This window comes from Talpa occidentalis, unplaced genomic scaffold (assembly GCF_014898055.3).
Source record: "Talpa occidentalis isolate TD23 unplaced genomic scaffold, MPIMG_talOcc4v2.1 talOcc4.6, whole genome shotgun sequence".
Lineage (NCBI taxonomy): Eukaryota > Metazoa > Chordata > Mammalia > Eulipotyphla > Talpidae > Talpa > Talpa occidentalis.
This window is the reverse complement of record NW_023604972.1, coordinates 118720891-118733148: the sequence shown is the minus strand read 5'-3', so window position 1 is coordinate 118733148 and position 12258 is coordinate 118720891. Positions and strand designations below refer to the sequence as shown.

At 39.1% G+C, this 12258-nt stretch overlaps 1 protein-coding gene across 1 annotated transcript in view; it reads right to left on the bottom strand.

Annotated features, from left to right (window-relative positions):
- MROH2B (maestro heat like repeat family member 2B) overlaps positions 1-12258 on the bottom strand; it is a 53948-nt gene that overhangs the window by 24939 nt on the left and 16751 nt on the right. Inside the window, 8 exon segments of the mRNA XM_037529777.2 lie at positions 3096-3212; positions 5610-5717; positions 7603-7646; positions 8172-8313; positions 8917-8957; positions 9105-9261; positions 10810-10920; positions 11851-11973. Coding sequence (XP_037385674.1) covers positions 3096-3212; positions 5610-5717; positions 7603-7646; positions 8172-8313; positions 8917-8957; positions 9105-9261; positions 10810-10920; positions 11851-11973 — 843 coding nt within the window.

Here is a 12258-nt window from a genome sequence, read left to right as displayed (position 1 = left end):
TTTTTTATTCCAGTACCTTACTGTTTTGAAAATTATAGTTTTATAGTATAGTTCAAAGTCTAAGTGCATAACGACTCCACTATTGTCAGGATTGCTCTGGCTTTTGGGGTTTTTTGTGGTTCTATACAAGAATCAATAATGTTTGTTCTTTATTTTGCATGAGGAATCATATAAAATTTTGATAGGCATTGCATTTAATTACTTTGAATAAGCGATCATTTTAACAATATTATTTCTTTCAATAAATAAGCACAAATTAACTTTCCATTTTTTGTGTCTTTTCTTTCTTTTAACAATGTCTTACAGGTTTCATTGGTGACATCTTTCATCTCCTTTGGTAAGTCTGTTGCTAGGTACTTAATTCTTTTTGATGCAATTGTAAATAAGATTGCTTCCTTGATTTCTTTCTCTTCTAATTTATTGTTTGTGTATAAAAATGCAGCAGATTTTTGTATATTGATTTTGTAGCCTGCCACTTTACTGTACTGACTTATTGTTTCCAATAGGTTTTATTTTTATTTATTTATTTTTTTTTTAAAGAGAGGAAGCAATTTATTTGGTGTCTTGGCATGGCCACCCAAGCAATTATCATAATGACTAAAGGACTGCTGGATGGTCACCCCTCCCCTCTCCAAGAAAGAGTTTTTATGACTTGCTGTTGACATTTTTTTTTTTAAATAATAAATTTTATTTTTATATTCCCCCATACAATTGCAAACGCCCCATTCTGACCCCAATCCTTCCCCTCCCGCCCCCCACCCCCCAAAAAGTGTCTCTGGTTCATAGTTTTTTGTTGATTTTGATTTTCACTTTCTTATATTCATTTTCCTGGTCCCTTATTTAAGTTTTCTAGATTCCTGCTATGAGTGAGACCATCCGGTATTTTTCTTTTTCTTTTTGGCTTATTTCGCTGAGCATGATCCCTTCCAGTGCCATCCATGTTGCTGCAAATTGCATGTGTTTATCTTTTTTGAATGTTGAGTAATATTCCATGGTATATATGTACCACATCTTGGAGTTTTAGGGTTTTCTCTATCATGCCATCCTCAAATAGTGATAATTTTGCTTCTTATTTTTCAACTGGAATTCCATTTATTTGCTTTTTTTTCCCTCCCTAATTGATCTAAGATTGGAAGATTTCTTTAAAGGCTTGTAGCCTGATATCTCTCTGTTCCCTGGTCATGGCCTAAGATTTAAAACTCTGTGTGTCTCTTATACTCTCTGAGGCCTCACACCACAACACTCTACATTTCTCCTCTCTCAGCCTATATTACTAACACCTTGCTTCCTTCTTCAACTTTTCCAGTCTGTGCTCTATGTCCTACTGTCCTGTCATTTAAGTAAGGCAAAACCCAAACCCTGCAAAATCTGACTCTCCCATTTACCTATTACTTCTCCCAATACCTTTTGTGCCAGATGTTGCTGGACAAAAAATGACAGTGGCAGGTGGCAGCTGGGCCCTCAAATCTGTGCAGATGTCCTACTGGATTCACTTAGTTCTTTCTCTGTCTTTAGTTCCTTAGGGTTGTAATATCAATCTCCTTTTATTCCGAAAGTGTTCAGTAAGCAGTAAGCAACCTGCTTGAATAAGAGCTTTGAGAAGTGTTTGATTGTCCCTTGTTTTACTTTAGAGGATCCTGAGGGATATAGATAGTATATTGTGGAGTTTAGGATTGAATCCAGCTTGGCTGATACCAGAATCAAAGGCATTATGGGAGTAACAGAGCCTTCTTTGGAGGTGGAATATCAATAGACACAGTGTTATCAAAAGTTATGTGCTAACACCTTAGCAATCTTGAAGTCATTTACTAAGTGATTTGAGAGCGTGTATCACACCCAAGAAATTAAAGAAAAAAAAGAATTCGAGAAGTAAATGGATGTCACAATTTTTTTTTTTCTTTTAAAGATTTATTTATTTATTTATACAAGCACTGGGCACAGTCAGAAGCACGGGAGGGTGAGAGAACTCACCAGAGCCAGAGCGGGGAGCAGAGCAGGCAGAAGGACTGAAGTACACTGCTGAGGGGAGCAGCGGGCGGCAGGAGAGGTCTGCGCGCCACGTGGGACCCTCCTCCGGTGGCCGGGGAGCAGCCGGGGATCGAACCAGAGCTGCAGAGGCTGCGGGCAGCTTCGCAACCCAGCGCTCAACCGCTGCGCCACCGGGAGGCCCGAGTTTTGTCACAAATTTTGACTTTGAAAATTTGTGAAAGCTTCTGACTTTGAATGAAAGCCATATTATGTGCTAACTTGTAAAATAAACCCACTTTGATTACTAATCTGTAGCAAATTAAAAAGCCAACTAAGCTAGGAAAGTGGTGCTAGCAAATAATGGTAAGCGCAATAAGTAGTAACTGAATATCTGACAAGAAAGAAAAGAGATGGTAGCAAATAAAAGCAGCTCCAAAAATTCAGTAAGTCTAGTGATTGTCGGCCATTTAATATGGAGGTAAAATCCCTAAACATCTCAAAATTCTGAGGTGCATATACTATACAACACAACACACTCTAATAATTCATTTGTATAAGAAATGGTCTTTGGGGCCTCCCCTGGTGGCACAGTGGTTGAGCGCTGGGCTGCAAAGTTGCCCGCAGCCTCTGCAACGCTGGTTTGATCCCCGGCCACCGGCGAGGGTCTCACATGGCGTGACAGACCTCTCTTGCCATGCCCGCTGCTCCCCTCAGCAGTGTATTTCGTCAGTCTGCCTGTTCTGTTTCCCACTCTGGCTCTGGTGAATTCTCTCACCCTCCTGAGCTTCTCACTGTATCCAGTGCTTGTATAAATAAATAAATAAACAAACAAACAAACAAACAAATAAATAAATCCTTAAAAAAAAAAAGAAAGAAATGGTCTTTGTTATCCTGGGAGTTTTTAATTTTAAGCACATCCTCTCCTTACCCCACATTTATGTATGTTCTCCAGTGAAGGCAAGAGTCAGGAATAGAAAAAAGCACCAAAACTTCGGCTGGGCTATTTTGAATGTATGCACCTAGATAATTCTGGTCAAGCAAGACATTATTATAAGACATGTCAGAGGTTTTCTGGATGGAATTAGCTATCACTGTCATAAGAGGAACTTGGGAGAAAGAGTTCCCACCTGTCGTTGATCCCCCAGTTGGCCTGGTGCCACCAGAAATTCCTTAATCTGTGAGCTTACAAAGTTTATGTCTTCGCAGGATGCCAAGGTAGATCCCAAGGCTTTCCAAAGGAATTTCTGTAAAACAAAAGATGAGCAACAAAATGTTAAAGGTTGGAAAGCACAACTCTGATGAAAAGTGGAAAAAGTTAAAACAATCATTTGAAGGAAAGAAACTGGGGTGACTTAATGGCTGCTGAATGACTACTCACCTCTGCCTGAGCTACTCTTCTACCTGGCATTAACACTTATCACTTCCTATTATAATTTTAAATTTTTTGCTTGTCTCTATACTCAGGATTTCAGTTCTTGGTCATTGAGTATCTTATTGGTCATTTCTAGTATATAGTCTTTGGTAGCTAATACATGATTTATCAATGCTTATGAGTAAACATGCTCAATAAAAATAGACCTACTCTGAAAATGATGTCACCAGATATTCTCAACCTTCAAAAATATTTACTTACTACTTAGGAGATTTAACCTAGAATAGTCTTGAAAATAGTACTTTGTATTCTGCATTATTACCCCTCTCTGTCCAGAAGTACTGTCAGAATAATGTTAAGGGTGAAGAAGAAAAGACACACAGGAACATTTATATACACATTGTGTCTTTGGTAAGGAACTCTGTCTGGATTGGGAAGGCAAGCAGCCATTAGAGGGACAGTGGTGAGAGAGCAGATCTGGATCATTCTGTTGCTATCACATCCCTTAGAGGTAAGAATGTTGGGCTCATCAGACTAACCCTATCCAGGTTACCTCTGTAGTGTCAGGATGGAGAAAAGGCAAGCAGGACAAATATGGCTTCCTGTTTCTTTCATTAGATACCTTGTAAGATTTAGAATTCTGGCTGAGGACATGGGGCAGTCAGCATGGACTCAAGTGTTTGAACCCCACAGCATACAGCTGGATGTAACTATGCATGTAGTTATGCAAATGTGTACATAGAGATCACCATAGATACATTCTTGGGAGGTGAGATACAAGGAAGAAATTCACATGAGTAGATTCTTGCCATATAACCAGAAAAACTAGTTCATTAAACCTTGATTTATCTTCTGAGTTTCAAATCACAACTATTTAAAACCATATTGGCATCTCTTTATTTAGAATGTCCATCTTGTCACACACAGGAGAGGAAAGTGACCAGCTGGAGGTCCACTTTAAAGGCTCTGCAGGGCTCTAAGGAAGTAGCTATTGAGTAGTCATTATTGATTAGAAGGAATCTATCACATAGGGGAAAGGAAAGACTAGTAGAAATCAATGGAGTTAAAACAGCACATTCAGGAGAAAACTGGTGAGAGCAATCAGTAGAGCCAACTAACATAGTGAGAGCAGCTCTCATCAGAATGAGAAACTAACAAGGCAGTCCCCACTCCACTCTTGGTTGTCTAGGCAAAAAGTTCATGATAATGGAATCACAATGAGGAAATCTGTGTACAACACAGAAGACAATATTAATTAGGGGCCAAATTGCTAGAGTTCATTCAGCACCATCTTGGAGGAAGGACAGGAAGAATTTGGAAAAGTCCTGTGTTACCAAAAAAAAAGTTGATGTCACGCAAGAAAAAATATGACTTATATGCAAAGGGTAAGCCTGAGTGCCTCTCATTATTGCTGACCTGTTTCTTCTGAGCTGAATCAGTCAGATTCAGTATGTGGTACATTCCTACTTTGGAACCTGGCAAGAAACATTCCAAAACCAGGAACTCAGAAATGGGAAAAAAGAGAGTAGGCTACAAAAACAGCCACAAATTTTGGGCTGTGCTCTGTCCCTGCCTCCTAGCTATAGGGGTGATATAGCTAGTTCCTTTGCAGTTCCTTTCATTAAAAAGAGTTTATTTCTCCATCCCTTATATCTAGGTTGGCTGAATTGCTTTGGCTATTTGTGCCTGTTCTGAGCCTACACCTCAAGAGACCTTGTATGTTTCATTGCCGCCAACATGAGAGCAAGCCTGGGGTATCCTTTTGGAGATGAGAGATCAAAAGGAACAAAATCTAAAAGCCCTAGTTAAGCTCATCCCAGACCAGCCCAGCCCTGTCTACCCCAGTGGAACAATTTGAGATCAGAAGCCTGTCTAGCCGAGTGCAGCCCAAACTGTCAAATTGCAGTAGATTGTTTCTGTAGTCAGTCTCACAAGACTGGCCCAATGGAAACCAAGACACAGGCTGATATTACACTAGTGCTATGGCAAGGGACTGCTTTTACTTTAGAGTATTCTTTTTCTTTTTTTTAAGAACAGAACCGCTGAATATCACTCAAGCCTGTATCGATTTTGAAGGCACTGTACTTCTAGTTTTCCTTGTAGACAGGAACAGCCCTATGACCAATTCTTGACAAAATGTCAGATGAAGAGAAAGTAACATTTTTCTAATGGTTCTTCCTTCCTTTTGGTTACAGTGAAAAAGCTGAAACTTGAACAGCCACTTTAGGTCACAAAGTAAAAGTGAAGGTCTCTTAGCTGAAAAACCCACCTTCTCAACAGAGGTATCACTGTAACTGCCCATTTGCTGAGTGAAATCCCGACTCAGTTGAATGGTCCAAGCTACGTCACTAATCCTCCATAAAGATTCTTTGAGCAACTGTGCAGAAAATGGAAGTCAGATATAAATAAAAATGTTCAATGGGCTTTCTTGGTACTTTTTTGTTACCTTATGTTTTAAAAGTGCAAAAATTATTAGATGAGATTATTCCCCTCTTCATGAAAAACTGGTTACCTTGGACCTTTTCCTCTTAGTTTATTTTAAAAGCAACATTCTGTTATGTTCTGTATTCCATTAAAATAAGACAGACAGGGCATGAACATAGCTCTGTGGGAGTGCTGTCCCCTTTCCTCTTAAAAGCTGCTGAAATATTTACAATAGAAACTACTCCAATCTGAAACAAGTTGAAATTAAATTTTTTCAAGTTTTAAAAGAAAAAATATCAGGTGGTTTCACTTATAGCAGGAATATAGGGGAACCAAATGAGGGATCGGGGGAAAAAATAATCAAAACACAACACAGGCCTCCCCGGTGGCGCAATGGGTTGAGCACAGCGCTGTGAAAGTGTCCGCAGCATCTGCAGTGTGGGTTCGATTCCCAGCCGGCCAGGAAGATAGCCACATGGCATGGCAGACCTCTCCTGCCTAGCCCGCTGCTACCCTCAACAGTGTCTTTGGTCTGCCTGCCTGTTCTGCTCCCCACTCTGTCCCTGATGAATCCTCTCACCCTCCCACTCCTCTGGCCTATACCCCAGTTCTTGTATAAATAAAAAAAATCTTAAAAAAAACACAACACAACAAAACAAAAATAAACAGGCAACTATAAATCAGAGACATTCTGCAGATGGGGGGAGGGAGAGGGATCAAAACAAAGGCAGGAAGAGCACAAGGGACTATGGTGAGGGCACACGGGTGAACTGGTAGTAGACATTCTATGGGGACTACACCTGAGAAAAGAAAGCAAACATTGTAAAAAAAAAAAAAAAAAAGGAATAATGATGTCAAATATATGTAAAATAGAATTTAAAAATTTTTTCAAGTTTTGAATAGATTTGGGAAAACTTCATTTGTCAATGTTAGTTTGTTTTATTATATGCAAAAGAGGAACTTGTTTAGAATAAAAACTTGAATGTCTTGAAAAGCCAAATAGATGTACAGGTACATTCTGCTAATGTCAATTCTAATAGCTAAATATTCCAGGGTGTCACCAATAGCTTTGAGCAAGGGCCATATAAATCATGTAAGCCCATGTCCTTCTCCATTGTACAATGTGTAAAAGGTGTTTTCATCTTTTTGGAGAACAAAATCCATTACAATTTCTATCTCTATTATTTCCTCCACTTTATGCTAGAAAAGAATAAAGTCAAATCCAATGCATTTGTATGCATTTCTTAACAGAAACTGATTCAATTGGTAATTTGAAGTGATGAAATTAAGCAGCCTTGAAGGTTTAAGAAAAGAGAATACATGCAGATAGCTTTTAAAAAAAAGAAGACTGGAATTATACTCAAGATTATCTTTCCTTTATAGAAAAATACCTTTCTTCCTAGTAAGAAGTTAATTTAAAATGGTAGTATGGAAAAAGAGATTTTGGGGAGGGGGAGATAAAAGCATAAATACAGGAGAGGTAGATTCTATTGTATTAACATCTGAAGAAGCGTGAACTTGTACCTCTAAATCATATGCAGTATTGTAAACCAGAACTAACTAAAAAGTAAATAAAGGCTAGAAAGACAGTGAATAATATTAGTAAGTGAAATCTTTAAAACTCTTAAACTCTTAACCAAATTGAAGACCAAAGATTATTGTTTAAATTGTGATTTAAAGAGCATAACTCTTAAGTGATCACTCCTACCATTCTAATCCTTCTCTCAAGAAAGGAAATGCTGTTTATTGTCCTCGAGAATCTAGTTCTATTAGTGAAAATGGGGAGCATTAGCTGATTTCATCACCCAGCATCAACGAGTGGTAGCAGCCATTCTTACCTGAAGCAGCATGGCTTCCCACAGCACAGCACCAGGATTCTTTCCTAGAAATAGAAATTGATGCAATAACTGCAAAAAAAATTAAGACTAGATTTCTTCCTTGCTAAGTCTCCTGTGGATGCTGAAATGCTATTTCAAGTTTTTTCCTTATGCAAGAGTTATTTCAGATGAACTTTACTACGGTGGCAAACTTTAAAATATTAGTTACGTAGACAAAGGGTCTTCAATCCATGATGAAATTTTGACTTTTGGCTAATTTCTAACATGAACAAGGAAGAACTTTTTAGAACATACCAACCAAAGGAGTTTTTCTAAATACAAGGAAAAGACCAGAGCAAAGTATAAGTTCCTGCTAGGGTGTCACCCTATAAGATCCTCTCATAGCACAAGTGTTTGGTAGAGTAACAGAATATAGGAGTCAAGGAAAAAAGACAGCTGTCTACTCTTCACATCAAGTTAATTGCTTTTATTGCCTGAAATGAGCAATAATGGCTTTATATATAGAAGTGGAGCCTCATTCTTTGTTTTCCTGCCTTCTTGGATAACGACATAATTCCATCCCCTTGTACCTTCCAGAGGCTGCAGGAGCTCAGGTATTCGTGTTTTCCATAGGTCTACCAATTTTGGATGTATAAGCTCAGGCACTATCTTCAAAAGTCCTATTGCACCAACCCCACATAATTTGCCTAAACTGGCAAGCATAGATATTACCTGAAGGATGGAAGAAAAAATGATAATCAACTTCAGAGGTATTTAAAAGGTCCGCCTACCTTTTCCTTTTCCCCATTATCCTGGATTCCCTTAATTTCTACATGAGATAATCTTTTAACAAATAATCATAGTCATTTTTCTTACTTATCCTAAAGAAAGCTAATGTTTAGACAATCCTTCCTAGTTTCCTTCTGAGGATGAAGGTAAAAAAAAAATATGGAAGCCATTAGCTAAAAATAAATATATGTCTGTTAATTTAATCAGGGCATGTGAAAATAGTGCTTGGTAAATGATACATAAGGGAATCAAAAGAAAGAGGGAAACTTAAAAAAATCAACATGGAATTTGTTTAAATGGTACTTATGAATCAGAGTCAATCTATAATTTTAAATCATACATTAAATTTAACAAGTATTTCACAGTGAGAAGATAATCTTGCCAATAATAATCTTCATTAATGTTATTAGTATAGCAGAACATTTATTATACCATTTTCATATTTCTTATGGTTTAGAGTAACTAACTTCTATTTGCATTTATTTGGAACTGAATTATCTATATAGGTGCAAACTTATCCCTCGTTGGTTTTCCTGACCCACTCACCAGAAGTCTGGCCAGTAACTGTTGTGGTGAAGGAAGTTTCACTAGAAAGAGAAAGAAGTTCTAATTATTATTGTGGGGGCTAGAAAAATTTCAGATGGGGGCTGGGCATAACATCGAAGGGCAGGAGCCCTCTGGAAATGAGTCTCCCATAAGAGGAACATTTTTGCTACGTTTTTCAATGTACAAACCAAATCCAGTAGAGATGACAAGTTCTGTGGACTTTTTCTCATTATTTCTCTTTCTCTCCTCTGCCATAATCAGAATTCTGATGATATTAAAAAGGTGGTCCAGAGTTCCCGTATATTCTGCAGGTACCACAAAAGTCAGGATTCTTGGCCACAGCACCTGTGGAGAGCACGGAGCAAGATGCAAAGATTGCTCATTCTTTTCTATCTTTATTATTTCTCCTTGGTCCTCATTGTGTTTCCCTCTGATCTAGAATTTTGCTGTCATTTGTTATTATTTTGGTCTTCAGACCAAAGCAAAATGAAACCATAAAGCCAAATCTCTGCAGTGCACTTTTTTCCCCAGATGCACATTGTCGTGACTATCGGTCAGTGCTTCTCCACGGGCTGTTGCTTGAATTTAGGGCAGGAAAGTTCTTCACTGTAAGGAACTAATCTAGGCATTGCAAAAAGTCTAGTTTTCCTCACCAAGTGCCTGTAAGCTTCTTGTCAATGTGACAATCCCAAATGTCCCAAATTCTACCACCAGAGAGGGATTGTCCCAAATGAGAGTTAAGAGAAAGGATTAGGGACAGTCTGTTGTCTGGTCTTCAGGTGCTGATCTTGCTCTGGAAATGTGAAACATCTATTTTCATAATTCAGTAAGTTTTATGTTCCCTGAACAATCCCTGCCTTAATGAAAACCCAGATGCCAACTTGGACTCTCCCATTTTTCTTGTCATCTATGTTTAATCCACAAGTCCAGCCTTTTTTCATAGTGAGATCTCTCATTCTCTGCTTTGTGTTCATTCCTACTCTGACGACATCCTATAGTTCCCGAGTCACATCTGATCTCACAAACAGGGTCTTTGCTCCTAGTCTACCCCTCTGACATGCCACTGATTTCTTAAAATTATCTCCAATGTTTGGCCCTGGCATAAAATTTTCATTTTTCATCAACCACAAGGTAGGAATCTGGCATTCTAAGCCCATTAGAGTCTGACCCAGACAACTTTTTCATCATTTACTTTCAGATCAGACATTCTCAAGCTTTAGAATGCATCAGTGACAGTAGAAATTATTTGAATGGCCATGGACCCCAGGTCCAGATATGCTGATTGGGTGGGTCTGACATAATGCTCGAAAATCTGCAATTTAAATAGATATTCCAGATAATTCAAGAACTCACACCTTAAAATACCAACCTGGATGAAATCTCTGATCCACTGAAATTGATCGATTGGTTGTCTCCTGGCTGTGTCATGTATTCCTGGCCACTAAAGATTGTTTTGCTTAAGGAAAACACAAGTATCCTCACCTTGAGGGTCAGATCACGTCAGGTCTCAAGTGGTTTTCAATACCATCACAGAGGAATATGGAGCATTTGGTATTCACCACACACTTAGCACAGTAGAGGCACCACACACTTAACAACACGAATAGGAACCGTAAGTGTAGGTATGTTAGGGGAAATGGAGAAATGACAAAGGTGCTCACAGTCTGTCATATGCTTTCCACATACAAGTTTTTTTTCCCCCTGTAATTAAATAGACACCTGTTTTTGAGGAACTACTATGTATTAGAAATTGAGCACTGCTACACACACTGTCATGTTAGAGCATCAGAAAGCTGGTGGGACATGGAATATCAGCTCGTTTCTTCACCTCTAAATGGGCAGGGTTTTAAAAAATGATCATGGTAACTTATGTGGTGACAAAACACCCCTCACCTGAGGCATTCCAATCACCAGTGGGTCCAGTGTTTTTAAGACCTCGAGGCAGGTTTCTTGGATGGATATTTCTCCCTTTTCATCCTCAAGGGAGTTAGATTTCAGTTTCTCCTTGAAGAAAGGATAAAACAGGTGACCTGTTAATAACCTCTCCTGTCGTTCCCTCTGGCATTACTTGGATGTATTCTTAGACTCTGGGTGGAGGATGGAGTCGCTCAACTGAAGGGTCTTGTGGAACCGGGGGGTCTTGGCCTCCAGCATCTCGTCCTTATTTAAAATGTCTCTGGAGAAATAGGCAGGAAAACACACCTCTGGCTAAAGCAGAAAAGCAAATATTGACCAGATCCTTGCCATTTTCGCTGGCAAAAATTTTCAAAGACACTGCTTCCCAGTGGAGTAGACTATCATTTCAATTGCAAAGAACTTGCTCAGATAACTAAGATCTCACGTACATGGTTTCCAGCCTGTTTATCCAACGAAAGCCAACCCTAGGGGAGCAAGTATTGGTGCCTTTTGTATTCTTTAAAAGAAATTCACTTTCTCTGCCTCTCTCGAAATCACCCCAAATTTTTGAGGCCAGGTTGTCTGCTCCTCAGCGAAGACTGATTTAACCTACCTTGTATTATTAGAAGTCAGAAGTGATAATAGTGAGAAACATCTGCGAGGGCCTTCCCTGGTGGCGCAGCGGTTGAGCACTGGGCTGCGAAGCTGCCCGCAGCCTCTGCAGCGCCAGTTCGATCCCCGGCCACCGGCAAGGGTCCCACATGGCACGCAGACCTCTTCTGCCGCGCCCATTGCTCCCCTCCACAATGTACTTCATCAGTCTGCCTGTTCTGTTCCCTGCTCTGGCTCTGGTGGATTCTCTCACCTTCCCGCGCTTCTGACTGTACCCAGTGCTTGTATAAATAAATAAATAAATCTTAAAAAAAAATCTGCGAATACTAAAAAGTTCTGAATCAGTTCCTGAATTGAGACAGTCATTTTTTTTTTAAACCCAACTGAGACAACTGCAATTGTTACAGTGTGGCACCCTCCTCTTACCAGATTCTTCTTGGACATTGCAAACTGGGAAAAGACATAATCAATCAGTGGCCATCCTTCTCGAGCTTCAATGTAACACTTTTCACACATGGTTTGGATGAGGAGGAGGATGGAACTTCTCACCTAGAGTAAGAAAAATGTATTGGCAACAACTTACATATCAGAAGGAATGGAAAATTAGGTTCTGCTGTTATTTTAACTTTTATAGATCATTGAGTTGGATACTTTTCAAAAAGGAGTATGACTTGAATGATCTCATAAATAGATAGAACAGGCAGTAATTTATAGCTTTTGGTTTGACAGTTACCAAAAAGGCTCTCTTTAACCAAAATCCTTCTCCCTAGACCCTAAGACATATGTTACTATTTATTGGTGACTTTGGGTTATAACACTACCTTGTTTAAAAAT